The 19,089-nt window shown below is 41.0% G+C and overlaps 1 protein-coding gene across 1 annotated transcript in view; it reads left to right on the top strand.

Moving 5' to 3' along the window:
* Positions 1 to 189: 189 nt before the first annotated feature.
* Positions 190 to 19,089, top strand: part of LOC124279970 (probable beta-D-xylosidase 7) — a 42,816-nt gene continuing 23,916 nt past the window's right edge. Inside the window, 3 exon segments of the mRNA XM_046715855.1 lie at positions 190 to 499; positions 6,709 to 6,868; positions 18,602 to 18,788. Of these exon segments, the coding sequence (XP_046571811.1) occupies positions 195 to 499; positions 6,709 to 6,868; positions 18,602 to 18,788 (652 nt within the window). The 5' untranslated portion in view covers positions 190 to 194.

Genomic DNA, 19,089 nt, shown 5'->3' with positions numbered 1-19,089 from the left:
TCATGTCTTCGATGTCATACGAATATAGCCAAATGCACTACAATTTGACCCTGTCTTAATAATGGAAGAGTTTGCAGATTACCAGATGTTCTAAGCACACTGTTGAACGGCTGGCAAAACGTGATATCTTATCTTAGTTTCCAAACTAAGGCTTCAGTGAGATGTCAGTAAACAGATTGGCTAGAATGTTCAGTATGACTATTAACAGACTTACGATCGTGTTTTGTCTTTCGGCATTTACGTACGCCGACTTCCCGTTCCGGAACTCGTCCCTGTCGTGGGAGGACAGGGTGGAGGACCTGGTGGGTCGCCTCACTCTTGAGGAAATCATGACGCAAATGACCCGGGGAGGGGTCAGCCCCATCAACGGCCCCACTCCGCCGATCCGTAGGTTGGGGATCAAGCCTTACTCCTGGGACACGGAGTGCCTGCGCGGGGATGTTAAGGCTGGCAATGCCACCTCGTTTCCTGAACCCATTGGCCTGGCTGCTTCCTTTGAGTAAGTGCTAACATTAGTACGTCAAGCAATCTTAATGCTTCAGCAGGTAATAGCATCATCACCAACATATGGTGTGTGTTAGCGGCGGGTTAGTTACGTACACTCTAACCTGGCAGTGCAACCTGGCACTCACTCACTCATGCAACTCCATGTAATCGTTTCTCAACAAACAATGCTAAAGCTTAGCCCGTAGGTTATCCCGCTGCAAATATTGTAATCACATTGCAAATACTACTAACCTGCCCGATCCGATTAGGTGAAGCAACTGACAGACAGACAGATAGACAGACAGACAGACAGACAGACAGACAGACAGACAGAAAGCCAGCCAGCCAGCCAGCCAGCCAGCCAGCCAGTCAGACGCCAGCCAGCCAGCCAGCCAGCCAGCCAGCCAGCCAGACAGATAGACAGACAGACAGACAGACAATACTTTATTACCTTAAAAGTAATTCGTTTTGGATCACAGAGCTTGACAAAAATACAATATAATTAAATGAATAAGATGATAACTGGACATTCAACATTTGTTAAAAATTGCAATACTTTGAGGTACCAAACACGTTCGAGCTCATTAAGTCTTGGTGATTGGCACTGTATAGCGGCGGCCCGAAGGTAAAAGCTTATTCTCTTGATTTAAAAATGTGTTGTGTCATTCATGATTTTTTCAGACGTTGACTGTAACATTTACTATACAGGGCGTCTGTGTAAACTGTGACATTTACTATACAGGGCATCTGTGTAAACTGTAACATTTACTATGCAGGGCATCTGTGTAAACTGTAACATTACTATACAGGGCATCTGTGTAAACTGTACTACATCTGTGTAAACTGTAACATTACTATACAGGGCATCTGTGTAAACTGTAACATTACTATACAGGGCGTCTGTGTAAACTGTAACATTTACTATACAGGGCATCTGTGTAAACTGTGACATTTACTATACAGGGCATCTGTGTAAACTGTAACATTTACTATACAGGGCGTCTGTGTAAACTGTGACATTTACTATACAGCGTGTCTGTGTAAACTGTGACATTTACTATACAGGGCATCTGTGTAAACTGTAACATTTACTATACAGGGCATCTGTGTAAACTGTAACATTTACTATACAGGGCATCTGTGTAAACTGTAACATTTACTATACAGGGCATCTGTGTAAACTGTAACATTTACTATACAGGGCGTCTGTGTAAACTGTAACATTTACTATACAGGGCATCTGTGTAAACTGTAACATTTACTATACAGGGCATCTGTGTAAACTGTAACATTTACTATACAGGGCATCTGTGTAAACTGTAACATTTACTATACAGGGCATCTGTGTAAACTGTAACATTTACTATACAGGCATCTGTGTAAACTGTAACATTTACTATACAGGCATCTGTGTAAACTGTAACATTTACTATACAGGGCGTCTGTGTAAACTGTAACATTTACTATACAGGGCGTCTGTGTAAACTGTAACATTTACTATACAGGGCATCTGTGTAAACTGTAACATTTACTATACAGGGTGTCTGTGTAAACTGTAACATTTACTATACAGGGCATCTGTGTATAACAGGGCATCTGTGTAAACTGTAACATTTACTATACAGGGCATCTGTGTAAACTGTGACATTTACTATACAGGGCATCTGTGTAAACTGTAACATTTACTATACAGGGCGTCTGTGTAAACTGTAACATTTACTATACAGGGCATCTGTGTAAACTGTAACATTTACTATACAGGGCGTCTGTGTAAACTGTGACATTTACTATACAGGGCATCTGTGTAAACTGTGACATTTACTATACAGGGCATCTGTGTAAACTGTAACATTTACTATACAGGGCGTCTGTGTAAACTGTGACATTTACTATACAGGGCGTCTGTGTAAACTGTAACATTTACTATACAGGGCATCTGTGTAAACTGTAACATTTACTATACAGGGCGTCTGTGTAAACTGTAACATTTACTATACAGGGCGTCTGTGTAAACTGTAACATTTACTATACAGGGCATCTGTGTAAACTGTAACATTTACTATACAGGGCATCTGTGTAAACTGTAACATTTACTGTACAGGGCGTCTGTGTAAACTGTAACTTTTACTATACAGGGTGTCTGTGTAAACTGTGACATTTACTATACAGGGCATCTGTGTAAACTGTAACATTTACTATACAGGGCATCTGTGTAAACTGTAACATTTACTATGCAGGGCATCTGTGTAAACTGTAACATTTACTATACAGGGCGTCTGTGTAAACTGTGACATTTACTATACAGGGCATCTGTGTAAACTGTAACATTTACTATACAGGGCATCTGTGTAAACTGTAACATTTACTATACAGGGCGTCTGTGTAAACTGTAACAGTTACTATACAGGGCATCTGTGTAAACTGTAACATTTACTATACAGGGCGTCTGTGTAAACTGTAACATTTACTATACAGGGCGTCTGTGTAAACTGTGACATTTACTATACAGGGCATCTGTGTAAACTGTAACATTTACTATACAGGGCGTCTGTGTAAACTGTAACATTTACTATACAGGGCGTCTGTGTAAACTGTAACATTTACTATACAGGGCGTCTGTGTAAACTGTAACATTTACTATACAGGGCGTCTGTGTAAACTGTAACATTTACTATACAGGGCGTCTGTGTAAACTGTAACATTTACTATACAGGGCATCTGTGTAAACTGTAACATTTACTATACAGGGCATCTGTGTAAACTGTAACATTTACTATACAGGGCGTCTGTGTAAACTGTGACATTTACTATACAGGGCATCTGTGTAAACTGTAACATTTACTATACAGGGCATCTGTGTAAACTGTAACATTTACTGTACAGGGCGTCTGTGTAAACTGTAACTTTTACTATACAGGGCATCTGTGTAAACTGTAACATTTACTATACAGGGCGTCTGTGTAAACTGTAACATTTACTATACAGGGCGTCTGTGTAAACTGTGACATTTACTATACAGGGCATCTGTGTAAACTGTAACATTTACTATACAGGGCATCTGTGTAAACTGTAACATTTACTATACAGGCATCTGTGTAAACTGTAACATTTACTATACAGGGTGTCTGTGTAAACTGTGACATTTACTATACAGGGCATCTGTGTAAACTGTAACATTTACTATACAGGGCATCTGTGTAAACTGTAACATTTACTATACAGGGCATCTGTGTAAACTGTAACATTTACTATACAGGGCGTCTGTGTAAACTGTGACATTTACTATACAGGGCATCTGTGTAAACTGTAACATTTACTATACAGGCATCTGTGTAAACTGTAACATTTACTATACAGGGCATCTGTGTAAACTGTAACACTACTTGTACACTTCTCAGATATATGTCAGGTATATGTTAGACCAGCTAGGCAGATTGTGTCCATGAGAATGCCCGACCGTTTGCCTGTAGTCTGCCATTGCTGTATACAGTTTTCCAATAAATTATTGAGAAAATCTTAGTTTCCTAATACTGACAATAGAATTTTAAAATAGGTGTTACATTATGTAGTAAAGTACTCAGTATGGGGGCCACACTTGTAGGCTTCAGAATGAACCTTACTACATGAAGAGTTATCTCCCCTGGTGTAGAAGAAGTCTTCCTTTGTTGACATGGCAGATTTGACAGCAGAAGAGAACAAAAAGCTTGTTCTAGATGATTTTGAAAGGGGCGTGACTAATTGCAAAAGAGTTAGCTGGTAGACATGACATTCCTCTGTCTACAGTATACAGAACTTTGAAGAATATTCAGTCAGGAAGTTCAGTACTACGGATCGTCGGCGACTTGGTCCGATTGTGAGTAGGGGAAAACTGATAACCGTTGAGAATATAGGAAATGGGTTTATTGATAGTGGAAGTCCTCGGGTATGTAAAGAAACCCTTAGTCAAGAATTACGAAGACTTAACTGGGTGAAAAAGCGCGGAATCACCTCACGAGGAGTGACGCCGTTGTACTGAAAGTTTGACGAAAGAACGATATGTTGACACATTAAATGGTCACCTCCTTCTAACGACCCGAACACTGTATGAAGATAATTTGATTTTCCAGCATGATAACAACCCAAAACACACTGCGGGCTACACAAAACAATGGTTGTCGGATGAAAATGTTCAGGTTTTAGACTGGCCCAGCTACAGCCCAGATCCTATTGAGAATGCGTGGGGACTAATAAGGACAGATTTAACCAAGAAGGACCTAGAAATATTGAGGATACGAAGAAAGAAGTGGTCCAATTTTAGTATTAGCTGTCACCCGATTTCCTACAAACTTTAGGTGCATTCAGTCGTGTATTGCAGGGAAAAGAGGTCTAACAAAGTACTGAAAAGACGCTTAGACTGTAAGGGAATCATATCTCAATGTATTCATTTAAGTAAAACTTCTTTAGTTTATGTAGATGAATTAGACATTTGCCGAAACAGCTTTCTCAATAATTTCTGGGAATACTATACATGGTGATCTTTGTAGACTGTCCGTGAAAAAATATATCTGAAAATAGACAGTCCGAAGAAATAAAAACTCTTCATAAAAGACTGGCCATAAATAAGGAAATAGATGAAGGAAATTGGACACATGGAACATGAACAGTGATTATGTATTGTCATTGTCAGCATTAATTCAGTTCAGTCACTGCACATGTGGGGCGTTCAGGTCAGGTGACACCATCCCTTGCAACCGTCACTGCTCGACATCGCCCTGGAAGGAATTGCACAAGTCGTCGGATTTTTGCTTGGGGGAATGTTTCGCCATTCCTCATGTTGGCAAGTTCTGCAAGTGTCTGAGGATAATGGTGACGGTTACGGATGTCTCGAGAAAGTTCGTCCGATTAATGCTCGATCGGGTTCAGATAAGGCGATTTGGAAGGCCAGGGAAGAACATTGACGTTTGCTTTGGCGAGATAAGCACCTGCTACACGAGCTGCTAAACGGCTCCCTTTGGCGTCGGTTAAAACGTGGGGTAGGGGAGGTAGCAGGATTTGGTCAATGTAGCGATTTGCTTTAAGATTGTCTTGAACCACCAATAGCTCTGATCTACCCGTGTAGGTCATGGCTCCCCACATCATGACGCTCTCTCCACCAAATCTGTCCACTTGTCCAACGCGGCTTGGCGCAAAACGTTCGTGTCGACGTCCTGTCGTTGCAGGAGGAAACGCGATTCATCGCTGAAGCAAACGCGTCACCAGTTCCCCAGGTGCCATGTGTGTACCCTGTTGCACCATTGGACACGTCCTTGTCGATGTAGTCGTGTCAGAACAGGTCCGACCTTTGGTCGATATGCTCGAATTACCACATCTCTCAGACGATTTCTGATGGTTTGGTCGGAAATTCTTCGAAGACCAGGCACATGTCCTGCAGTGTCCGTTGCTGTAGCAAATCGGTGACGTAGGTGAAACACCCGGACGAATCGGGCCTGAGCGGGAGTGGTCACTCTTGATTTTCCACTTCTTGGACGATCTTGGGTCGAATTGATGGCATAATCGAGATATGGTGCTGTGGTGGACGTTGAAGTGTCCTGCAACGGCAGACTGGGACTCCCCTGCTTCAGAGCGTCCATGGCGATATTTCGGCCAGTAGTATTCAATCTTGGCATTTCTTGGCATACGTTGTAAATTTCGTACTGAAAAGATGAATTTGTCTTGGAATTTTATGGTCGATGCCTCTACCCGTGTTTCCGAGACATTGCAGGTGCATTACGTGGAAAATCTTTTCTGTATGCATTTTTCCTGTATCGTTTTCATTTTCTATCACATACGTTTACAAACACATTTAGGGATGCGTTTGCGCGCAATACACAACAAGCACGACGTTATCAACTGGTTTCAAAGCATAGGAATATTGTCTCAGTCACGATTGCTTTCAAAACATATCGCAATGACTTTCTGAAAACGACTGTAAGTTTCTTTTTTTCATCTTTTTGTTGTTGGTGGTGGTGGTTATTTTGTTTTTTTGAAGAGTGTATTGTCAGATAATATAAACAGTCAGTGAATGTATAGTGTCTCAGGAACTAGAACTAGAAGCTGAATAAACGTGTCGCAGCAGATGCCAGCTGATGCCAGGGCCTTGAGAGAAGACGACTGTTGCGTCGTCATAACAAAACGACCAGGTATCAGGAAATGGGTTCCTCTCAAACACTGCCCTATATGGCATCTCTGTTTGCATGTGTCAAGTCCAACGCTGATTTTCCGTGTGGCTGAGGCCACCAGCATAGAGGTGCGAGCCAAGTACAACAACTTCAGTCAGCACGCCATGTACGGCACTCACAGGGGCATCAGCTGCCTCAGCCCCGTCATCAACATCCTGAGGGACCCCAGGTGGGGCAGGAACCCGGTGAGTACTCTCAGCAGTTTAGTCGGTTGTGATTGTTGTTTGCATGAATACTGATTACAGAGTATACGGATCACTCACATTTGTCCAATGTGGTATATCACACAGAATATGCTCCAGACTAATGGCTATTGGAACATATGGTAGCCTTGCAATGGTCACCACCGGATTGTGACAGCTGGGGTGACAACATCTGATTGCCCATCTTCGGCGGTAAAAAAGCAACCGCATATATGTCTGGAGGGGAAGAAGCAATCACATAATTATGTTTGGGGGGGAAGCTGCAGGCACATAATCATATGTCTGGAGGGGAGGAAGCAATCACATGATTACATGTCTGGAGGGGAAGCTGCAGGCACATAATTACATGTCTAGATGGGAAGAAGCAGTCACATGATTATATGTCTAGAGGGGAAGAAGCAGTCACATGATTATATGTCTAGAGGGGAAGAAGCAGTCACATGATTATATGTCTAGAGGGGAAGAAGCAGTCACATGATTATATGTCTAGAGGGGAAGAAGCAGTCACATGATTATATGTCTAGATGGGAAGAAGCAGTCACATGATTATATGTCTAGAGGGGAAGAAGCAGTCACATAATTATATGTCTAGAGGGGAAGCTGCAGGCACATAATTACATGTCTAGATGGGAAGAAGCAGTCACATGATTATATGTCTGGAGGGGAAGAAGCAGTCACATGATCATATGTATAGAGGGGAAGAAGCAGTAACATAATTACATGTCTAGATGGGAAGAAGCAGTCACATGATTATATGTCTAGAGGGGAAGAAGCAGTCACATGATTATATGTCTAGATGGGAAGAAGCAGTCACATGATTATATGTCTAGAGGGGAAGAAGCAGTCACATGATTATATGTCTAGAGGGGGAAGAAGCAGTCACATGATTATATGTCTAGAGGGGAAGAAGCAGTCACATGATTATATGTCTAGAGGGGAAGAAGCAGTCACATGATTATATGTCTAGAGGGGAAGAAGCAGTCACATGATTATATGTCTAGAGGGGAAGAAGCAGTCACATGATTGTATGTCTAGAGGGGAAGAAGCAGTCACATGATTATATGTCTAGATGGGAAGAAGCAGTCACATGATTATATGTCTAGAGGGGAAGAAGCAGTCACATGATTGTATGTCTAGATGGGGAAGAAGCAGTCACATGATTATATGTCTAGAGGGGAAGAAGCAGTCACATGATTATATGTCTAGAGGGGAAGAAGCAGTCACATGATTATATGTCTAGAGGGGAAGCTGCAGGCACATAATTACATGTCTAGATGGGAAGAAGCAGTCACATGATTATATGTCTAGATGGGAAGAAGCAGTCACATGATTATATGTCTAGATTGGAAGAAGCAGTCACATGATTATATGTCTAGAGGGGAAGAAGCAGTCACATGATTATATGTCTAGGGGGAAGAAGCAGTCACACGATTATATGTCTATAGGGGAAGGAGCAGTCACATGATTATATGTCTAGATGGGAAGAAGCAGTCACATGATTATATGTCTAGAGGGGAAGAAGCAGTCACATGATTATATGTCTAGAGGGGAAGAAGCAGTCACATGATTATATGTCTAGAGGGGAAGAAGCAGTCACATGATTGTATGTCTAGATGGGGAGAAGCAGTCACATGATTAAATGTCTAGAGGGGAAGAAGCAGTCACATGATTATATGACTAGAGGGGAAGAAGCAGTCACATGATTATATGTCTAGAGGGGAAGAAGCAGTCACATGAGTATATGTCTAGAGGGGAAGAAGCAGTCACATGATTGTATGTCTAGATGGGGAAAAGCAGTCACATGATTACATGTCTAGATGGGAAGAAGCAGTCACATGATTATATTACTGGAGGGGAAGAAGCAGTCACATAATTGCATGTCAGGAGGGGAAGCAACAATCACATAATTACATATCTGGAGGGGAAGAAGCAGTCACAACCTTATGTGTCTGGAGGGGAAGAAGTAGTCACATAATTATATGTGAGGAGGGGAAGAAGAGGTCACAAACTTATGTGTTTGGAGGGGAAGAAGTAGTCACATAATTATATGTCAGGAGGGGAAGAAGCAGTCATATGATTATATGTCTGGAGGGGAAGAAGTAGTCACATAATTGCATTTCAGGAGGGGAAGAAGCAGTCACATAATTACATGTCTAGATGGGAAGAAGCAGTCACATGATTATATGTCTAGAGGGGAAGAAGCAGTCACATGATTATATGTCTAGAGGGGAAGAAGCAGTCACATGATTATATGTCTAGAGGGGAAGAAGCAGTCACATGATTATATGTCTAGATGGGAAGAAGCAGTCACACGATTATATGTCTAGAGGGGAAGAAGCAGTCACATGATTATATGTCTAGAGGGGAAGAAGCAGTCACATGATTATATGTCTAGAGGGGAAGAAGCAGTCACATGATTATATGTCGAGAGGGGAAGAAGCAGTCACATGATTATATGTCTAGAGGGGAAGAAGCAGTCACATGATTATATGTCTAGAGGGGAAGAAGCAGTCACATGATTATATGTCTAGAGGGGAAGAAGCAGTCACATGATTGTATGTCTAGAGGGGAAGAAGCAGTCACTTGATTATATGTCTAGATGGGAAGAAGCAGTCACATGATTATATGTCTAGAGGGGAAGAAGCAGTCACATGATTATATGTCTAGAGGGGAAGAAGCAGTCACATGATTATATGTCTAGATGGGAAGAAGCAGTCACACGATTATATGTCTAGAGGGGAAGAAGCAGTCACATGATTATATGTCTAGAGGGGAAGAAGCAGTCACATGATTATATGTCTAGAGGGGAAGAAGCAGTCACATGATTATATGTCTAGAGGGGAAGAAGCAGTCACATGATTATATGTCTGGAGGGGAAGAAGCAGTCACATGATTATATGTCTAGAGGGGAAGAAGCAGTCACATGATTGTATGTCTAGAGGGGAAGAAGCAGTCACATGATTATATGTCTAGATGGGAAGAAGCAGTCACATGATTATATGTCTAGAGGGGAAGAAGCAGTCACATGATTGTATGTCTAGATGGGGAAGAAGCAGTCACATGATTATATGTCTAGAGGGGAAGAAGCAGTCACATGATTATATGTCTAGAGGGGAAGAAGCAGTCACATGATTATATGTCTAGAGGGGAAGCTGCAGGCACATAATTACATGTCTAGATGGGAAGAAGCAGTCACATGATTATATGTCTAGATGGGAAGAAGCAGTCACATGATTATATGTCTAGATTGGAAGAAGCAGTCACATGATTATATGTCTAGAGGGGAAGAAGCAGTCACATGATTATATGTCTAGGGGGAAGCAGTCAGTCACGATTATATGTCTATAGGGGAAGGAGCAGTCACATGATTATATGTCTAGATGGGAAGAAGCAGTCACATGATTATATGTCTAGATGGGAAGAAGCAGTCACATGATTATATGTCTAGAGGGGAAGAAGCAGTCACATGATTATATGTCTAGAGGGGAAGAAGCAGTCACATGATTGTATGTCTAGATGGGGAGAAGCAGTCACATGATTAAATGTCTAGAGGGGAAGAAGCAGTCACATGATTATATGTCTAGAGGGAAGAAGCAGTCACATGATTATATGTCTAGAGGGAAGAAGCAGTCACATGAGTATATGTCTAGAGGGGAAGAAGCAGTCACATGATTGTATGTCTAGATGGGGAAAAGCAGTCACATGATTACATGTCTAGATGGGAAGAAGCAGTCACATGATTATATTACTGGAGGGGAAGAAGCAGTCACATAATTGCATGTCAGGAGGGGAAGCAACAATCACATAATTACATATCTGGAGGGGAAGAAGCAGTCACAACCTTATGTGTCTGGAGGGGAAGAAGTAGTCACATAATTATATGTGAGGAGGGGAAGAAGAGGTCACAAACTTATGTGTTTGGAGGGGAAGAAGTAGTCACATAATTATATGTCAGGAGGGGAAGAAGCAGTCATATGATTATATGTCTGGAGGGGAAGAAGTAGTCACATAATTGCATTTCAGGAGGGGAAGAAGCAGTCACATAATTACATGTCTAGATGGGAAGAAGCAGTCACATGATTATATGTCTAGAGGGGAAGAAGCAGTCACATGATTATATGTCTAGAGGGGAAGAAGCAGTCACATGATTATATGTCTAGAGGGGAAGAAGCAGTCACATGATTATATGTCTAGATGGGAAGAAGCAGTCACACGATTATATGTCTATAGGGGAAGAAGCAGTCACATGATTATATGTCTAGAGGGGAAGAAGCAGTCACATGATTATATGTCTAGAGGGGAAGAAGCAGTCACATGATTATATGTCGAGAGGGAAGAAGCAGTCACATGATTATATGTCTAGAGGGAAGAAGCAGTCACATGATTATATGTCTAGAGGGGAAGAAGCAGTCACATGATTATATGTCTAGAGGGGAAGAAGCAGTCACATGATTGTATGTCTAGAGGGGAAGAAGCAGTCACTTGATTATATGTCTAGATGGGAAGAAGCAGTCACATGATTATATGTCTAGAGGGGAAGAAGCAGTCACATGATTATATGTCTAGAGGGGAAGAAGCAGTCACATGATTATATGTTTAGAGGGGAAGGAGGAGGCACATAATTATTTATCTTACCTCACCGATAAATGTCGCTTTCTGATTGACTGAGGGCTCTTCTATTATTTTCAATGTATCCTGATTACAAGCGAGTAACATATCAATGTACCCCGCTGTCAATGGCAACTCATTCTGTACTTCGTGGTAGTAATTCTTTATCTCGAATAACATTGAATCACGTATGATGTACGGAAATTTACGATGTTTTGCGAATGCAAATCGATGGAATGGAGATAACTCTAACTCTGTTTTTCTTGTCAGCAAAATCTAGCGATGTGTGTGGTGGTGTGTGTGTGGACGAGAGAAGCACCAGATAATTATATGTCTGGAGAGGAAGGAGCAATCACATAATTATACATGAATGTACTCAATGTTTTCAACTGATGACTGATACTAAAGGTCAGTTGGGAGGGTGCAAAGTATTGGGTTAGCTGTGAAACCGTTATTACCGGACCACTGAAATCAGTGATGGCATTCATACAATTTGCCACGCATAGTAAGAATCCACAGCCCAAAGCCGCACAGCAATATCCCTGCCTTTACGGCGGACATGAAACAAATCACACAATCGATGGACGAAGTGAGGATATCGTGAAATGATTTCAATGTTGGCAGATCTGTGGCAGGTACAGCTTATACAGGTTCAGACAATACAATTCTACAAACAACGTCTAAAATGTCAGAACAGGTAATTCTTCATGCTACATATTTACAAAACTTATGTCAAAAGAGAAACATAGATATTTGTGTTTAATATAATATTGGATTTTTCAGGGTGCCGTTGTGCTACACCTCCGCGCTAAGATTGTTATAAGTCAATTTTAAGATGTGCGTATCACAATCACCTCAGCGCTAAGACTGTTGTAAGTCAATGTTAAGATGTGCGTGTCACAATCACCTCAGCGCTAAGACTGTTGTAAGTTAATGTTAAGATGTGCTTCTCACAATCATCTAAGCGCTAAGACTGTTGTAAGTCAATGTTAAGATGTGCGTGTCACAATCATCTAAGCACTAAGACTGTTGTAAGTCAATGTTAAGATGTGCGTGTCACAATCATCTAAGTGCTAAGACTGTTGTAAGTTAATGTTAAGATGTGCGTGTCACAATGACCATAGCGCTAAGACAATTATAAGTCAATGTTAAGATGTGCGTGTCACAATGACCGTAGCGCTAAGACTGTTGTAAGTCAATGTTAAGATGTGCGTGTCACAATGACCGTAGCACTAAGACAATTATAAGTCAGTGTTAAGATGTGCGTGTCACAATGACCGTAGCGCTAAGACTGTTGTAAGTCAATGTTAAGATGTGCGTGTCACAATCACCGTACTGTTGTAAGTCAATGTTAAGACAATGTTAGCTAAGTCAATGTTAAGATGTGCGTGTCACAATCACCTAAGCGCTAAGACTGTTGTAAGTCAATGTTAAGATGTGCGTGTCACAATCACCTCAGCGCTAAGACTGTTGTAAGTCAATGTTAAGATGTGCTTGTCACAATCATCTAAGCGCTAAGACTGTTGTAAGTCAATGTTAAGATGTGCGTGTCACAATGTAGTCAATGTTAAGATGTGCTAAGTCACTAAGCGCTAAGACTGTTGTAATTCAATGTTAAGATGTGCGTGTCACAATCACCGTAGCGCTAAGACTGTTGTAAGTCAATGTTAAGATGTGCGTGTCACAATCATCTAAGCGCTAAGACTGTTGTAAGTCAATGTTAAGATGTGCGTGTCACAATCATCTAAGCACTAATAATGTTGTAAGTCAATGTTATGATATGCGTGTCACAATGACCGTAGCGCTAAAACAGTTGTAAGTCAATGTTAAGATGTGCGTGTCACAATCATCTGAGCGCTAAGACTGTTGTAAGTCAATGTTAAGATGTGCTTGTCACAATCACCTCAGCGCGAAGACTGTTGTAAGTCAATGTTAAGATGTGCGTGTCACAATGACCGTAGCACTAAGACTGTTATAAGTCAATGTTAAGATGTGCTTGTCACAATCACCTCAGCGCTAAGACTGTTGTAAGTCAATGTTAAGATGTGCGTGTCACAATCATCTAAGCGCTAAGACTGTTATAAGTCAATGTTAAGATGTGCGTGTCACAATGACCGTAGCAATAAGACTGTTGTAAGTCAATGTTAAGATGTGCGTGTCACAATCATCTAAGCGCTAAGACTGTTGTAAGTCAATGTTAAGATGTGCGTGTCACAATGACCGTAGCGCTAAGACTGTTGTAAGTCAATGTTAAGATGTGCGTGTCACAATCACCTCAGCGCTAAGACTGTTGTAAGTCAATGTTAAGATGTGTGTGTCACAATAATCTAGGCGCTAAGACTGTTGTAAGTCAATGTTAAGATGTGCGTGTCACAATCATCTAAGCACTAATAATGTTGTAAGTCAATGTTATGATATGCGTGTCACAATGACCGTAGCGCTAAAACAGTTGTAAGTCAATGTTAAGATGTGCGTGTCACAATGACCGTAGCGCTAAGACTGTTGTAAGTCAATGTTAAGATGTGCGTGTCACAATGACCGTAGCGCTAAGACTGTTATAAGTCAATGTTAAGATGTGCGTGACAATCACAATGACCGTAGCACTAAGACTGTTGTAAGTCAATGTTAAGATGTGCGTGTCACAATCATCTAAGCACTAAGACTGTGTTGTAAGTCAATGTTAAGATGTGCACAATGACCGTAGCGCTAAAACAGTTGTAAGTCAATGTTAAGATGTGCGTGTCACAATCATCTGAGCGCTAAGACTGTTGTAAGTCAATGTTAAGATGTGCTTGTCACAATCACCTCAGCGCGAAGACTGTTGTAAGTCAATGTTAAGATGTGCGTGTGTCACAAGTGACCGCGTGTCACAATGACCGTAGCACTAAGACTGTTATAAGTCAATGTTAAGATGTGCTTGTCACGATTACCTCAGCGCTAAGACTGTTGTAAGTCAATGTTAAGATATGCGTGTCACAATCATCTAAGCGCTAAGACTGTTATAAGTCAATGTTAAGATGTGCGTGTCACAATGACCGTAGCAATAAGACTGTTGTAAGTCAATGTTAAGATGTGCGTGTCACAATCATCTAAGCGCTAAGACTGTTGTAAGTCAATGTTAAGATGTACGTGTCACAGTGACCGTAGCGCTAAGACTGTTGTAAGTCAATGTTAAGATGTGCGTGTCACAATCACCTCAGCGCTAAGACTGTTGTAAGTCAATGTTAAGATGTGTGTGTCACAATAATCTAGGCGCTAAGACTGTTGTAAGTCAATGTTAAGATGTGCGTGTCACAATCATCTAAGCACTAATAATGTTGTAAGTCAATGTTATGATATGCGTGTCACAATGACCGTAGCGCTAAAACAGTTGTAAGTCAATGTTAAGATGTGCGTGTCACAATGACCGTAGCGCTAAGACTGTTGTAAGTCAATGTTAAGAAGTGCGTGTCACAATGACCGTAGCGCTATGACTGTTATAAGTGAATGTTAAGATGTGCTTGTCACAATGACCGTAGCACTAAGACTGTTGTAAGTCAATGTTAAGATGTGCGTGTCACAATCATCTAAGCGCTAAGACTGTTGTAAGTCAATGTTAAGATGTGCGTGTCACAATGACCGTAGCGCTAAGACTGTTGTGACCGTAGCGCTAAGACTGTTGTAAGTCAATGTTAAGATGTGCGTGTCACAATCACCTCAGCGCTAAGACTGTTGTAAGTCAGTGTTAAGATGTGCGTGTCACAATGACCGTAGTGCTAAGACAATTATAAGTCAATGTAAGGATGTGCGTGTCACAATGACCGTAGCAATAAGACTGTTGTAAGTCAATGTTAAGATGTGCGTGTCACAATCATCTAAGCGCTAAGACTGTTGTAAGTCAATGTTAAGATGTACGTGTCACAGTGACCGTAGCGCTAAGACTGTTGTAAGTCAATGTTAAGATGTGCGTGTCACAATCACCTCAGCGCTAAGACTGTTGTAAGTCAATGTTAAGATGTGTGTGTCACAATAATCTAGGCGCTAAGACTGTTGTAAGTCAATGTTAAGATGTGCGTGTCACAATCATCTAAGCACTAATAATGTTGTAAGTCAATGTTATGATATGCGTGTCACAATGACCGTAGCGCTAAGACTGTTGTAAGTCAATGTTAAGATGTGCGTGTCACAATGACCGTAGCGCTAAGACTGTTGTAAGTCAATGTTAAGATGTGCGTGTCACAATGACCGTAGCGCTAAGACTGTTGTAAGTCAATGTTAAGATGTACGTGTCACAATCATCTAAGCACTAAGACTGTTGTAAGTTAATGTTATGATAAGCGTGTCACAATGACCTTACCTCTAAGACTGTTGTAAGCCTTTGTAAAGGTAGGCACGTCACAATCATCTTACCGCTAAGACTGTTGTAGTCTTTGTAAAGGTAGGCATGTCAGATAAGACAACTTGTTCGTCAACCTCCTCAGTCTCCAATCCCTTGGTGGAACTTGGCTGGGCGCTGCAAAAGGAGTGGGTATACTCCCTCATACTCCCTCCCTGTGAGAGATTTATAGCCAGTAACCTTTGTCGAACGAATGAATATTTGACAGAACAATAAATAGGTCTGTTCCTTCTGACTTCCGCACCACTTGGACTGCCGGTTGAATGGGCTTTCAAAGTGAACAATGACTTGGCTATTTTGTAACACGAATATGACATGTTTCTTGCACATTTCGTGCAGTTAGGGCAATAACTGCATGGTTGCGTTTATTCGACCATTTAACACACTCTAATTTTCTCATAATACACTCTCAACTGTCTCAATTCCAAAAATGCATTCTCAAGACCACAAATGAAACAAGTCCATGTCACAATGAATGCCGAGTTTACTGGACAGCTACAGAGATCCATTTACAATTATTCGTCAACAAAGTTTACAATTACGTTTTAGAGCATGTTGCAATCATTTATAGCAGTACATGAATATGAAACACATCAATGATACACATGGTCAGTACTAAGTACGATGCTCGTTTCAAGGTAACCAAGGTGAGTCAAAGGTTTCCACCTGACTGAATATACAGTATAGCTGACCTGCTCCAGTACATAGAGTGTCACAAAGGATGATACTGTAGTCGTCATGCTAAAAGGTAAACAGCGTAATAACGTTAAGTAGAACAAATCTGTAGCGAAAATGCTGTATTTTCAAACATGTATAACCCGTCCACAAATAGACTTTAGTACATGAATTTTTGCATCTGTTTAAAGATTTTTAAAAAATGCAAAATGCTTATACGTTTCTTTTTTGAGATAGTATATTATACTCAATGAAAATCGGCTATACCTTCTTAAGACTATTTAGCAAAAATCGACGTAAAAATGTTTTGTATATCTTTATTCTCTTTTTTTTGTTTGTTCTTCCCGTGAATTATTTATTGAAACTGGCAGGTATGCAGGTATACAAATAGAAAACAGAATATGTCAATTATGTAAGATTAATACTGTAGAGGATGAATTACATTTCCTTCTAATCTGTCTTGTTTATACGACTCTACGAACGAATTACCACCTAAAGCCATGCTAATATAAGCATCCAAGTGCAAGAACATTAATTTCATTGTTAACAAAGACTACCACATCACTATTACAGAATCTGGCAATTTACATCTATTTCACTATGAATTTAAGAAAAGGGATTGTTATAGAAAAGAATTTGTGAGTGACTCGTGACTACTCGTGTAAACTTTAAACGTACTACAGGCCTGTGGCCTTTCTAAGTACTGAGTAAAGATCGATTAAAGAGATATCGGCCATGGATTGTCTCCGATGTTCGTTCTCTATTTAAAGAAGATATAATAAATATAAATTTCGTAAGACATGTAAAATGGCCAAAGAAAATATACTCTCCCAAAAAAGAAACGCATATAGGAATTTCAACTGTATTTTTATGTTGATTTTGAAACATCTTGTAGGCTTTATGAGTCAATGAAATATAGCGAAATTCGTTCACGTCGACTTCTGTACACCCGCATTCTTCAATCGCGTCGTTCCAATAGAAATCGTGATTCATCACTGAACTAGATTCTACGCCAATACGGTAGGTTCCAGGCCTGAACGTTGGTGCACCATTGAACTCGATGTCGGCGATATTGTTGTCGAAGCACAGGGCCAAGATAAGGTCTTCTGGTACGTTAACCAGCCTCTCTCAACCTGTTCCTGACGGTCTGTGCAGAAAGCCTCCTCAATCCAGGTATTTGTCGAGCGGTACTGGTCGCCGTAGCTGTTCGATGACGCAGGTGATGTACCCGGATGTAGTGACCCTCGATGTCGCCCACTACGAGGGACATCTGCTACCGAATTCTGCCGTCAATATCTCTCCCAGAGCCGTGAAATGATGCTTTGGTGAACATTCATGCGTCGGGCAACTGCACGTTGAGACTGGCCAGCTTCAAGCAAACCAATGGCGATATGACGGTTGGCTTCACTTAGACGTGCATTTTGCGTTAGTCAACAATATTCCAAATACAGTGAATAATCGACAGACAGCTATCAACCTTTCATACCCATCATTGAGACTATCTGATCCCCAACTTTCACGTGCATTGCATGTGAATTGTGTATTCTGTGACACTACACGCCGAAATTGAAAATCATGCAGTTAAAATACGGGTATTTTACGGATGGTGCGTTTTGTTGTGATGTTTCAAAACATAAACACCATAGGACTCATAAACAGAGAAAAACCTTTTGTAAAATGAATCACGTTTTAATTCATTGCCACATGAAATTGCTATTTTCATGATGCGTTTCTTTTTTGGGAGAGTATATATCTATGTACACACAGGAAAAAGTCGTAAAAAACAGCTTACAAATGCTAAAATGATCCATATTATGCATATGGTTAACCCAGCCTCGGCCAAGTTCAGGTTGTGACGTCATACTGGTGAGACGTCTGTTGTTTCTTTTGTTCACAAAACATTCATCTTCATGGCGAGGACCTTATTTATCCGTTATGCTCGGTATTCAGTAGACGCGATATGAGATATTGATTTTGCTAAGGTGTTAACGAGTTAAGGTATATGACCTTTGTCCTTTCTACATTATGATGTCTCAGTCAAGTCATGCCCTGTACAGGAGACGTATGGCGAATGCCCTTATCTCACCGGTGTCTACGCAACTCAGTTTGTTCACGGTCTCCAAGGCAACCACGAACGCTTCATCCGGGCTAACGCAGGGTGTAAACATTTTGATGCCTATGGTGGACCTGAAAATATTCCCATTGATCGACATGTATTCAATGCCAAGGTGAGTTACGTTTAATGTATACATCCTGCACTGCAATGTCATGCTGCACTGTAATATCATGATGCACTGCTTTGTCATGCAGCACTTTAGTGTCATGCTGCAACACAGTGTCATTCTGTCACTGTAATGTCATGCTGCACTTTAGTGTCATGCTGCAACAGTGTCGTTCTGTCACTGTAATGTCATGCTACACTTTAGTGTCATGCTGCAACATAGTGTCATTCTGTCACTGTGATGTCATGCTGCACTTTAGTGTCATGCTGCAACATAGTGTCATTCTGTCACTGTAATGTCATGCTGCACTTTAGTATCATGCT

This window comes from Haliotis rubra, unplaced genomic scaffold, assembly GCF_003918875.1.
Source record: "Haliotis rubra isolate DU_JTF1 unplaced genomic scaffold, ASM391887v1 Scf1070, whole genome shotgun sequence".
Taxonomy (NCBI): Eukaryota; Metazoa; Mollusca; class Gastropoda; order Lepetellida; family Haliotidae; genus Haliotis; species Haliotis rubra.
The sequence above is the reverse complement of the archived record's forward strand: the minus strand, read 5'-3'. Positions and strand labels throughout refer to the sequence as shown.